General features: G+C 34.8%; 3 protein-coding genes across 4 annotated transcripts in view; 2 read left to right on the forward strand and 1 right to left on the reverse strand.

Annotated features, from left to right (window-relative positions):
- Nucleotides 1-396: 396 nt before the first annotated feature.
- Nucleotides 397-9,212, reverse strand: LOC142985634 (uncharacterized). Of its 2 annotated transcripts, none has more exons than XM_076133919.1 (5): nt 9,112-9,212; nt 2,661-2,896; nt 2,261-2,441; nt 1,500-1,694; nt 397-605 (listed from the first exon to the last, which is right to left on the reverse strand). In XM_076133919.1, the coding sequence occupies exons 2-5, from the start codon at nt 2,842-2,844 to the stop codon at nt 443-445; spliced, it is 723 nt and encodes a 240-aa protein (XP_075990034.1). In that variant the 5' UTR covers nt 2,845-2,896; nt 9,112-9,212; the 3' UTR covers nt 397-442. The 2 variants fall into 2 exon arrangements, with proteins under 2 accessions (XP_075990034.1, XP_075990035.1); XM_076133920.1 differs by lacking the exon at nt 9,112-9,212 and adding an exon at nt 3,545-3,695.
- On the forward strand, nt 3,110-5,858 carry LOC142985632 (uncharacterized). Its single transcript, XM_076133918.1, has one exon. It carries the CDS (start codon nt 3,457-3,459, stop codon nt 5,347-5,349), a length of 1,893 nt encoding a protein of 630 aa, XP_075990033.1. The 5' UTR covers nt 3,110-3,456; the 3' UTR covers nt 5,350-5,858.
- Nucleotides 8,720-12,408, forward strand: part of LOC142985631 (uncharacterized) — a 49,908-nt gene continuing 46,219 nt past the window's right edge. The window contains exon 1 of the mRNA XM_076133916.1: nt 8,720-9,184. Coding sequence (XP_075990031.1) covers nt 8,995-9,184 — 190 coding nt within the window. The 5' untranslated portion in view covers nt 8,720-8,994. The remainder of the gene's footprint in view (nt 9,185-12,408) is intronic.

Raw genomic sequence — 12,408 nt, forward strand, 5'->3', positions numbered from 1 at the left:
TTTAAATGAGTAAAAAAACAACAGTCCATAGGGTTTTTTTTTCTATTTTTCTATTTCAGTTTAATCGCTATAGAATGGATAAGCTACTGGAAACCGGGGGTTAGAGCCGGAGTTGTCTTATAAATAAATTAAAAAAAAAATCCTTAATAATGACACAATTTACTTAGTTATCTAAGAACACATGGCAGTACATTTAGCGCCTAGTTTCTTTTTTTATATAAGTTTAAACGCTATTAAGCGGATAAACTACTTGTCTTTTTAAATAAGTAAAAAAAAAACTACCTATAGGGTTTTTTCATTTTTTTTAAATGTTGGATTAAAAAAAACGCTATTGAATGGATAAACTCTCGGAAATCGGGGGTTAGAGCGGGAGTTGTCTAATAAAAAAAATTCAAATTAAAAAAAAAAACATCATATTATTGTCATAATGTAATTAGTTTAATTATTGTAAGAACAAATGGCAGGTGTGTCGTGTGCGTGCGAGGGCGAGCGCCCGCGCGGTCTGCGCCGGCGCCGCGAGCCAGTCCCGCGAGCCGCGTGACGTCAGCAGGCGACAGAACAACCAACGCATCATTTCTAACTTGTCCACCACTGTGCGGAGTTTCCTGAAAGTAAAAGAAATGCTGTTATTTACTGACACACAATATATATGTACATAAAATCAAGCCTGTTTTATCCGAAGGTGTAGGCAGAGGTGTAACAAATACACCCACAATGTTAGTCCCATGTAAACAGATTTTCGAATATAACTTAGAAGTCTTAGAACTCATACTTTGTTACCTATCATCCAGGAATCAAACCATACACTACATTTGTGATTGCACTTCTGATACTTATATATATTAGCTTAGTCTTTGTTCCAAACTATGTTGAAGTCGGCTTCCAGTCTCACTGAATGCAGCTGGATACCAGTGTTTTACATGGAGCTACTGTCTATCTGACTTCCTCAACCCAGGCACCTGGGTTAAAACACGATACCCTTCGGTAGGACTGGTTGTCAGACTTTCAAGCTTCTGACTACTGTTAACGACTGTCAAAGATCTTCGAAATGGACAGCCGGGACCCACAGTTTAACGTGCCTTCCGAAACACGGAGGAGCTCGATATCGAGTCACCCATCCGCAGAACAACCTCGGCAAGCGTGCCTTAACCTCAGAGATCGATCCGCGCGGTCCAACAGTCAGACCAAATTTGGGTTAGTTATTGTTCTCATAGGGTAAGGCAGAGACCAGAGAACATCAATTAGTATTATCCTTACAACTTCTCTTGCCATATTTACATCCAAAAATACTACATGCTTAATATCACGCCTACTGTATATGATACAGGCAGAGGTGTCGGGACAAAAAGCTAAATATCCTATGTCCATCCCCTGGTTCAAATTTTCAGCTAAATATTATTTCAAATCAAATAACCGTTCTTGAGTTATAAATAGGGTAACTATTACGACTTTCTTTTATATACATAGATGTGGCAGTGTAAATTATATCTGTTACTTACTTATAAAGAGGTCCGGACACATCTCCCTCGTCAATTTCCTCGGCCTCATCTTGTAGGTCCCTCAGTCTGCTCAGCTCCTCGTCCCACTGTCTCCTCACAGCCAGGAGTTCATCCTCCTTCTCCTGTTGAAGAGTTGTCAGGTGACGGAGCTGGGACTCTTGGTGACGGTACAGTTTGAGCGATTGGATTATTTTACTGAAATTATAAAAAAAATTTGGTTTGTTATTTTAGTCCTACCTTCTGAATTGGCAGTAAATTCACTCTCTGTATCATTGACTATCATAAGTGTCTGTATATGGACCTTAATGTAGAAACGATTTGATTTTGATTTTCATAATAATATGGTTAGTGGTCAACCTATTGTCAAAGTTGTTCAAGCCACCTGAAAACTTTGAACATGACTTAACAACTGATATTTTAATTGATTAATTTATTACAAGTATAAATGTATAAGCAGTGATCTGAGTAGTATAAGTTGGCACCTCCCACACAAGTGGTTGCAATTTCAAACCTTAGGTAGCACACCAATGTCTTTTCATAGTTATGTTTGTATTAGAAACAATTATCGCTTGTTCTAATGGTGAAGGAACCTTGCATGCCTAAAATATATTAAATACATCCTTTGAAGGCATACAAAGTCCCCAAATTGCACTTGGCCAGAGTAATGTACTCAATACAATAACTAACCCCTCTCTCATTTAGGACAAACCCTTGCTTGGCAATGGAATAAAAACGGGTTAAAAAAGTAAAAATGTACTTACTCTTTTCTCTCTACCATTTCCGGGTCCAGATTCCTGTCTGGAGTAGTGATTAGTGCCTTGACTGCATGAGCTTGAGTCAACGATTTTACTATAGCTTGTTCTAGAACTTTCCACTTCGCTACATCTCCATATTCCTTGATAGTTACGTCTGAGTGCAGTTGTTCAGTGATTTGCGGCGATGCTGAAAAAATACGTAAGTAAATAAAGTGTTACTGTGCATTTAAATATAGCTACGATCATCTAGTGCATGCTTTACCCAAGAATTTGCGTAAAATTCAATATTTGATCGCTTTTTTTGGACATTTAGTATAAAACTTTTCACGTTTTGTGAATTGGAATTTTATATTGAATTTTCACGAGATTTTACTTTTGAAGTACAATATAATGCTTAAATACTTACAAGCAATAGGTTTAGCTTTCAAAAGCCTCAGTTTTGAAGTTAAAAAGTTTAAATCTTTCATTTTCTTCGCAATACCATCTTCGAAACTTTCGCCAATTTTGGCGCTGAATAATTCGGCTGAAACACTGCGTAGTTGTTGCTCAAAGTCGTTACTAACATCTCTTAGCTGTTTAAATGCTGACATTTTGTATTATTTCACACAAAAGAATTACTTTTTTTACAGTTTTTACGAATTACTGAAATCAAAACAACGCAGCCGTTATTTACAAATATGTCAGTCGTCAAATGTCAATTCTTGAATACTCGGGATTGACTAGTAAGCTTAGCGCAAAAATGCTTAACATGTTGACAAGTGCCGCAAATTATTACATGGAATGTTTCATAAGGCCGGCCATTCATTAACTCAAAGATGACTGTGTAGGTACCTAGTTTATCGTACAAATTTAAAATGAATTGTATATTTGTGTGAAATTATTGTTATTCCTTAAATTTAATATTACTTTTTGATAAAGAGTAGTATTTTACATAAATTAAACAATGAAAAGTTTCCCACTGATTGCTTCGCTTTATTTTATTGATCGGTGTAATGTTTTCATAGATAGCATGACCTTTCACCTTTCACTGCCTTTCAGTTCACGACCCGTGCTAATCGTCATTGTGTCAAAACACAAAAACCGCCTCTGATAAAAATTCCAGTGAAAATAGCAACATTTCTGTATAGAAAATGGCTTAAAAATCACAAATTCAGTTTATAACTCAATACAAATCCATACCAAAGCCGTAAAAACCACCGAAAATGAGTGAAATAACGATGGAGTCTGAAGCACTGAGTCTCTTCCGTACATTCCCTCCCGAACTGTACACAACAATATTTGTTAACTTACCAACAAAAGATTTGATGAAATGCCGCGAAGTTTGCGTTCAATGGAAGCTGATTATCGACGGGTTCGTTAACAGCGAGAGTTTCTGGCTTTCGCAGTGCAAAAAGGATTTCGCATCGCATTATTGGGTCGCAAAACGTAAGGCGAAATTTGGATTGCGTTTTTTCGATTTGTACCGTACTTTGTCACTCTGGCCTCAATTGTGCAAAGCGAGGGAAGAGACTGACGAGTTCGCGTCTGCCTCTTCATTGGCCAACGAGATAAGGAGCTTTGAAATTCAAGAAAATGGCGTATTAAGCATTCATAAGAAATGCGGAGTCGAGTACTACGACGGGGAAACGCTAAAAATATGTCAGTCTGGAATGATTTTGGGTGATTATTCCAGCTACACTGAAAATGAGACTGTGATTGTCATTCTGAACTATCATATGCAGCTGTACGTAATCCGTAAAGAACTCTCTTCGAAGGATGAAGCTCAAACCACTCTGTTCAACAACGTCAAACTGTTCTTGCTCACTCACACCGAGTTGTACTTCACAAAACTGAACGATGAGATCTATGTTTGCAACATCTATGAATTCCCTCTCAAAAGCAAGTTTATTGAACGCAGTAATGACTCGGACGATGGAGTCATGGCACTTAGCTGCAATAAAGGAGTCCTCCATATTTTAACATATCAGAGAAATATTTACTCAGTGAAAGACTATAAAAAGCTGGTTTTAAAGAAAAACTTAACAACAGAACGCAATTTGCTGGACGTTCTGTATCGCTTCGGCTTCTTACCTCAATTGGACTGGCGTGTGTACTTTCAATGGATGTATGTATTTCACCATTTAATCCCTGAAGGACCATTAAGGGATATCGTTGTCACACGAGCATATGGTGACATATTCTTTATCGGAACACACTATGGAGTTCTCTGCATATTCCACAAACCATTTACCAATGGAGAATTGGATCTATTTAACAAGAAACCGATAAAACAGATCAACTTTATGGCACGTTGCGACATTCCTGTACTTGCAATGTGCCCTATCCTGCAAATAGATGTAATTGAGACGGAATTAGGCCATACAGTATACGTTGCAATGCCGAAGAAGGTTGCTGTATTGAAATACAAGCATAAGAATCTACATCCCGTTAACTGGGCTCTGTCTCCGGACATTATTGAAACTACTGAAGACTTTGGCATGGAAGACTTAGCCGAGAGGGAGGTAAGTGTGGTTCAGGATCAACTTGAAAAGGTGACTATTAACGACCAAGCCGGAGCTTCAAGTGTGATAGCTAAAACACCTGAAAATTTACCTCACAGCAGTCAGATCTATCGTGCTGAAATCAAATATGATATACAAGTTAAAGGAAAATCTGTTCTCCCCGACAGTAAAGCACTCTTTCCCAAATATCATCCATTGTCAGACACTCTCCGTTTTCCTTCACCAGCCCAAAACGACCCTACATCTCGTCAATTGGGTATGTTACGCAAAATCGCTGATACACGATACCAAACCGAGCTGGCATGTTTAATAGACCATGTGAAATTGAAAAAGGATTTGAAGATAAATAAAAATAAACCAGGTGGTTTGGTATCGGATGATATGAAAAGAAGCATAAAGCAAGCCAGTGACGTCATGTACCTTGGGATGATGAGAGACCATGCTAACTATATGGAATATGTGCAACATATGCAGCATATGCAACAAATGCGTAGAGATGCTAAGCCTAAAAAGCAGGCAAGCTCTAAAAAAGATAAAAATAAAGATAAGAATTCGGACAAAGATCACAATGAGCCAGGTAGTAGTAAAGATTAATTTCTTAAATATTTCAAATGGGGATAATTATTTAATTATTAATTAACTTCAGAAAAAGGAGGAGGTTCTCAATTCAATTTGATTTGTTTGAAATGGCCCAAGTATAGTATTCAGTTTTGCATTTTATAGAAATAGTTTCTTTTTGTTATCAGACTGGCTGACTAATTAGTTAATAAAGACATTTTGTAATTCATCCCTGAAATTATAACCAAGGGACTCTTTTCAGACTGAAAATTTCTGACTGACTGTAAAATTTTATTTCTCTTATAGCTTAAATTTGTCTCTGAAATGTAACTTCTAGTCCAGGATTTAAAGGGGCTTAAGATTGTGATGATTTTGGGAGAGGGGGGAGGGTTCCGCCCCCCTCTGCCACCACCTGGATACAAACTTAATTTAGTGCCATATTATTTCCAGTGTTGCCAACTCCAGGTTATTCTAAATTCAGGGAGTAATTTCTTTGGGGAAATTTTTGAGATAGATGTGATAATTTTGGCAGAATTTTGGGCATTTAGAAAAGGATATGTTGGTAACAGTGCAGATTTAACCAGTAGTTTCTAAATATTGTACTCAATTTCATCTATTTGTAGTAGTTCAATGTAACAGTATTAAAAAGATAAAATTCTTTATTTTACTTCAGAATATATGTATTAATATCATTTAAAATATATAACAGACTTATTCTGGGATAATATAACTTAACCAAAATTAATGACAGTATGTTTCGGTCACCCATCTATAATAAGTCCTCGGGAATATTCACTTAACTTTTAAATCAAATCTAAATGTTCAATGTGACATATATTTTTGTGTAATCATTAGTAATGTAAGGTTTTAAACATATACTCCGGATACCCATCTATATTCAGCCCGAGATTTGAAGCTTAACTTTTGGAAATAAACATCGATGTATTGTAATTAACATGAAATCGCTGTGCGTGCAAAAATTGCTGAGTTTTTTTTCATAATTTACAGGAGACACTAAAAAAACTCATTTAAAAAAAGAAAACATATAAACTCGTCAATTTTGAATACTGCATTCTTGTATTTCAACCAAAATGGGATTTCAAAATACCTATGCAGTTTGCCCTTGCGAGTTTAACAAAGTTATTAATGGGTCAGTTCCGCTCGCGGTTTAAACCGGAATTTACTCTTTGGGTACGGAAGCAAAGCATAGTGATTGTTGCACGCACAACGACAATATAATTTATCATATTTACCCTCTTAATCATAAACACAGTATAAACCTATTTTAGTTAAAAAGCTACTATAATATGTTTTCTCTTTTTCATTTCGCTAAGGAGTGAAAGAAACAAAACAATTTATAAGTTTTTCATAACTTCATATATTTTTATGAATAAGAGGGTTAGAATATAAGTCATATCTAAGAGTTTTACTCGAATTTGAATTCAGGGATGGCTAAAATTAAGGAGTAGACAAAGAAAAGAGGTATTTGGCTATAAGTCAGTCGTTAAATGCCTGTTCGGAATAATTCCAATATGGCGAATTAGTCGAAAAAATGCGACAAAAAAAAAGTATTTTTTGAAAAATGTTCTCATTGGTGATATTGGCTTAAGTAGTCACAAAATTAAATTTTAAAAATATGACTGGGTAGTATTTTGTTTGGGATAAAATTGTTTAGATTAAAAAAAATGTTTTCAAAATTAGAAAATTTTATATTAAAGTTAAGGGATGTTTTTTAGTCAAATACCTAATTGACAGTTTGGGAATGATAAAAATTTAAATATTTTATGTCTAAATGTACCTATGTTTAGTCGACACGATATACTATATAGAATGAGCACATAATATCAACAGTATTATTATTAATTGATGTCTAATTACAAGTAGAAAATGTACCCAAATATAAATAAGTTTTTTTTTGCTATTTTCAAAATGGCGTTGTTCCTATAAAGTGATTTGTTTATTTTATTATAGAGGCTATATTGTTTTTGTTACTAAAAGTTAGAGTTTTATTTTTAATAGGTTATGTTCTCAAAGATTATTTTTATTATTTTTTAATGCTACACACAATTTGTAGCAAACTTACGCATTTGTATGAAAGAGGAAATCAAAGATTTTTTTGTATGCAATTGTCTAACATTTTTTATATTGTTAAGTAAAATTAATGCTTTAATTAAATTAAAAATACTTTGTTACACGGATTAGTTGTGATTAATATGGCTGTAATTACGATTTATTTGCAACTGAAATAAAGGATTAGTATAATAAAAGTGTGTTTATTTACATCATCCTAAAATATTAATCCTCTTATTCATAAACACACTATAAACCCATTTTAGTTACAAAGCTAGTATAATATGTTTTCTCTCTTTCATTTTGCTAAGGAGTGAAAGAAACAAAACTCTTTAGAGGCCTCTCATAACTTCGTATATTTTTATGAATAAGAGGGTAAGTAAGTAATAAACTTTGCTGTTATATAGGTATTATAGTTTTTGCTCCGGGAGATCTTTTCGATTCGACTGTTATCTTAATTGACAACAACCGGGACCGACTTGTTGCGTGCCCTCAAAGGTAAGTAGGTATATTGAGCAAGTCTTAGATAAATTGGGTGTATTGGTGGTATTGGACAGCAGTGTATCGGGTTCGAGTCCCGAATACAAGAAAGTACGTAGAAAGCCAAATGATTTTCACAAGAAGTGTAAAACTGGGTAAGTATAAAAACGCTGAATGTTTTACCACTAAAGCCGAAGCCTCTTTAACAGTCTATTATATTGTCTAACTTTATCATTATCGATTCAGTTGTAGTTACGGAAATTTGAAAATTGCAATGTCTGAAAAAGGCTACTAAGTTTGTCACTACCTCACGTACTAGAAGATCCTTTTGTATATACCATAACTTGGTAAGCAATAAATGATTTGACTTTGTGTTAGTGTGATTGTCCCCGCATAAAAAAGGCTTTTCCAAGTTTTGTATTTGATGTTATTTCCATTCTACTTACTTTCTAGAATTCTAGGAACAAGGTAAAATATCTACGAGATGCCATACGCTTCTGACAAAAGCCGTCGATTCGAGGGTAAATTGATTATTACTTTATCAATAATTCAATTGAATTGATTTTATAATTTCGTTCGGCCATGGGTTGCATTTCCTGTAAATATTTTATTTAGCGTGTATGCTACGAGGGTCCATTTTCCATCAGTTGCTGTTCAAAGCTACATCTGTCGGACATAACTAGTACTATGTAATTTAGTCAACAGGTCGGTGTTATAGCTATTCACCGCCAGGTGACACTAAACCGAGTTTTAAATCGACCAAAAACTAAATTTTAATAAAATGGCAACACAGTGTGCCAACACCGCCCTCTAGATGTCAATAGAGGAAACTCTCCTTTTGTCTCGTTCAATCCAATATGGCGGCAAACGGTGTATGAAAGGTGCGGAATGTTTTGATTCGAAACGAACAATAAAAAAATTGTGATAGAAAAAAAAGGTCCAACGAAACGCGAAAAAAATACGCAATGGCCGGTGAATTAACGTGGTTCTCGTGTTGTTAATGTTAAATAATCGATCTCTGAACTTGTCGTGTCGTGAGAGTGGATGTGAATTATATTTTGTACCTATGTTATGAATTGTGTTCGCTAATGTGGTCCTTCGAAGTAATATGTGTTAGATTACTCGTTAGATATGTCTGTCGAGCCTGATAGGGGTGCGGGATGCCCGATCGAGAGCGATAAGTGTTCAATTGAGTGCGGAGATTGTCCAAAACCAAGTGACAATGATAAAGAAAAAAAAAAGACAAACCGTTCCGTGCGTTTCCCTGAAGAGGAGCAAATAGTGACGCAGTACTTCGAGCCAGCAAACCCTTGGCGAGATGGTAAGCATTTACCCCATAAAACCATCACGAAACATTACTAAAATCATCGTAAATTTCCGACCCTTCAAATCTATTATTACGACTGAATTTTCACATTTGTCAGCAAAATTTCAGTCTCAAAACGCGTATTAATTACTCATCTAGCGTTTAAATACGTACATAAAGCTTTAAACTACATATTTCAACGTTAAATTCCTTAAATTATCAATTGTCGTTGAGCTATGTGGAATCAGTAGTTCATTGCCAAATTTCAGGCTGAAATTATGAAAAGCTATTAGAACTAGACGTTGTTTAGTTTCATATTTATATTATTCAACTCCTATAAGATATTTATTAGATTTATACCCAATTTCTCATATCCTGAATAAATATAAGATAGTATAATAGGTGAATTTTTGACAGTTGTTTTCATTTGTCAATTTATCTATTGGATAGACTATCTACCAGTTATCCAGAACCTGTGACATTGCTCCCTAGAACTGGAATTGTTGTGTGTGTTTAATAACATACAAAATTACAAGAGTGTTTTCACCTTTGTCTACCTATATCAATTTATTTTCTTAGTTTTATAATTAATGTATGGATGAGAATGAGGCAAGGGAAGTTTGTAAGGATCATTAATATATCTAGTTCTTTTATGAATATTATGTATGTAAACATAATGTGTAATCCAAGGAGTAGCATTCTACTTTAATTTAACTTGAAAGCTGTTTACAGTAATTAATAACAATAATACTTAATAAATATAATTGAACAACTCACACACAGTTATTTGATTCCAAACTAAGCAGAGTACTGTAACCAAATAACTGAAAAACGTACTTATATACTTCTAAATACATACTTAATTGTACTCACAGCTGATGGTCATGTATGACATGTATGGTTGTGAATGAAGCAAAGTAATTTTGTGAGTATTGCAGCAATTGATGTTCTTTAGTCTCTGCCACAGACAGTTGCTCCATGTAAAATACTGGTATCCAGGTGAGGCTGGCAGCGACTCCAACATAATTGAAGGAAAGGCCAGGCAGATATAGTCTCTGCCTATAACAATGGAAAAAGTCTCAATCATACATACTTAAAAACATACCTTCTTCCCATAAGGGCAGCCAGAGATCAAAGAACACCGCTTGGTATGATCCTAATACACAAACTTCTTTTGCTTCATTCATATACATCTTGTCATACAATCTTGATAATATGTATGTATAATGGTTAAAAACTGTCTGATGTATAAAACTAAAGCCTTAGGATAGCACATACATAATATAACACTCCTATTATACCCAAAGGTATAGGCAGAGGTGAAATAGATGAGTGAGGTATAGAGTATCTTTTTTTATGTTTTGTTTAATAACCTATTATAGTCCCACTGCTGGGCAAGGGTCTCCTCTCAAATGAGGTAAGGGTTACCCTGATTTATTATAATTAAAAAGACAACTCCTGCATTACAATTGCTCTTGTGTCGCAGAGAGTTCAGTATGTTTTTATATTTCTCTTTTATCTCAATGAAGATTTATCCAGTAGATATTAGAAATGACAACCACTTTGACTTCGAATTAGACTTGTACTGATGTACCTCGACATGGCTTTTATTACTACTTTTAGGAGATTCTTTGCTATGTATTCTTTTTATTTTAAGAATGTAGGAAATGCCTGTGAATTCTACATAGATTTTTATTATAGGTAGGTAACTTATCCTATGATACTGATCTTGTACTATTAAGCAATAAGTGGTAGAATTTGTAAAATTCCTTAAGTACCTAGTTTCAGAATTACCTAAATATGTAACAGACAAACAAACATTTTTGTTTATAAATCAAATAGTGAATATATAGTAAGATATATGAATGTGAATGAAGCAAGGGAAATTTGTGAGGATCATACCATGTTGTGTTATATAGCCTATAGGCTTTCTCAATAAATAGGCTATCCAACAGTAAAAGAATTTCTTAATTTGCATCACTAGTTCCTGAGATAAGTGCATTCAAATAAACAAACTCTACAATTTTATTATATTTGTATAGACATGCATTACTGTATGTAAATCCATACTAATATTATAAATGCGAAAGTAACTCTGTCTGTCTGTCTGTCTGTCTGTCTGTCTGTCTGTCTGTCTGTCTGCTACTCAATCACGCCTAAACTACTAAACCAATTTGCATGAAATTTGGTATGGATATATTTTGATACCCGAGAAAGGACATAGGCTATATATCATCACGCTAGGTACGACCAAAAAGAGCAGAGTACCAGTAAAAAATGTTACAAGAACGGGGAAAAATTTCACCCATTCTCTCTCTTATTGGACGCAAGCGAAGTTGCGCGGGTCAGCTAGTATTATATAAAATACTAGCTGACCCGGCAAACGTTGTTTTGCCATATAAAAAAAAAAAAATAGTGTCACTTAGGGGTTTGAAAAATAGATGTTGGGCGATTCTCAGACCTACTCAATATGCTCACAAAATTTCATGAGAATCGGTCAAGCCGTTTCGGAGGAGTACGGCAACGAAAACTGTGACGTGAGAATTTTATATTTTATATTTTTTTTTGTGAATCTAAACCACTCTCAGATCCCCTTGAACACACACAAAAAATTTCATCAAAATCGGTCCAGTCGTTTAAGAGAAGTTTAGTGACATACTCACTTACAGAAGAATATATCAAGATATGCAACAGATTTATAATATAACTCATAACAAACTGGTTTTGGCTAAGAGGGTGTAATTAGAGATATGATCTTATAACATTGATATAAAATATTGTATCACATTATTTACCTAGGTAATTGGTTTAGTAAATAATACATACTAGTAGCTTACGCCCATAGCCAGTTGCGCTCACCGGTCGGTAAACGATCTGTGGGTTAAGCAACCCTTGGCGCGGTCATTCCATAGATGGGTACTATGGGACCACATAGTGGTATTTGAGCTGGGCGTCTCCGTGCTTCAGAGGGCACGTAAAAAGTCGGTCCCAGCTGTTGTCTACTAAGATAATAGTTGTTAAGGCATGTTAAAGGCCTCTCGAGCGACTTGAACAACTTTGACACCAGGTTGACCACTAACCATACAACAAACAGTTAAATTGCGACTTTGTTCACACAGATTTTAGTTTTGACAACATTATTTTTATTGCTGTTCCTCTCCTATTTGTTATAGTGTGATGTGATGTTATATAGCCTTTAGCATTCCTTAATAATTTATTTTACTTACCAATATTTCTAA

Source organism: Anticarsia gemmatalis, chromosome 30 (assembly GCF_050436995.1).
Source record: "Anticarsia gemmatalis isolate Benzon Research Colony breed Stoneville strain chromosome 30, ilAntGemm2 primary, whole genome shotgun sequence".
NCBI lineage: Eukaryota > Metazoa > Arthropoda > Insecta > Lepidoptera > Erebidae > Anticarsia > Anticarsia gemmatalis.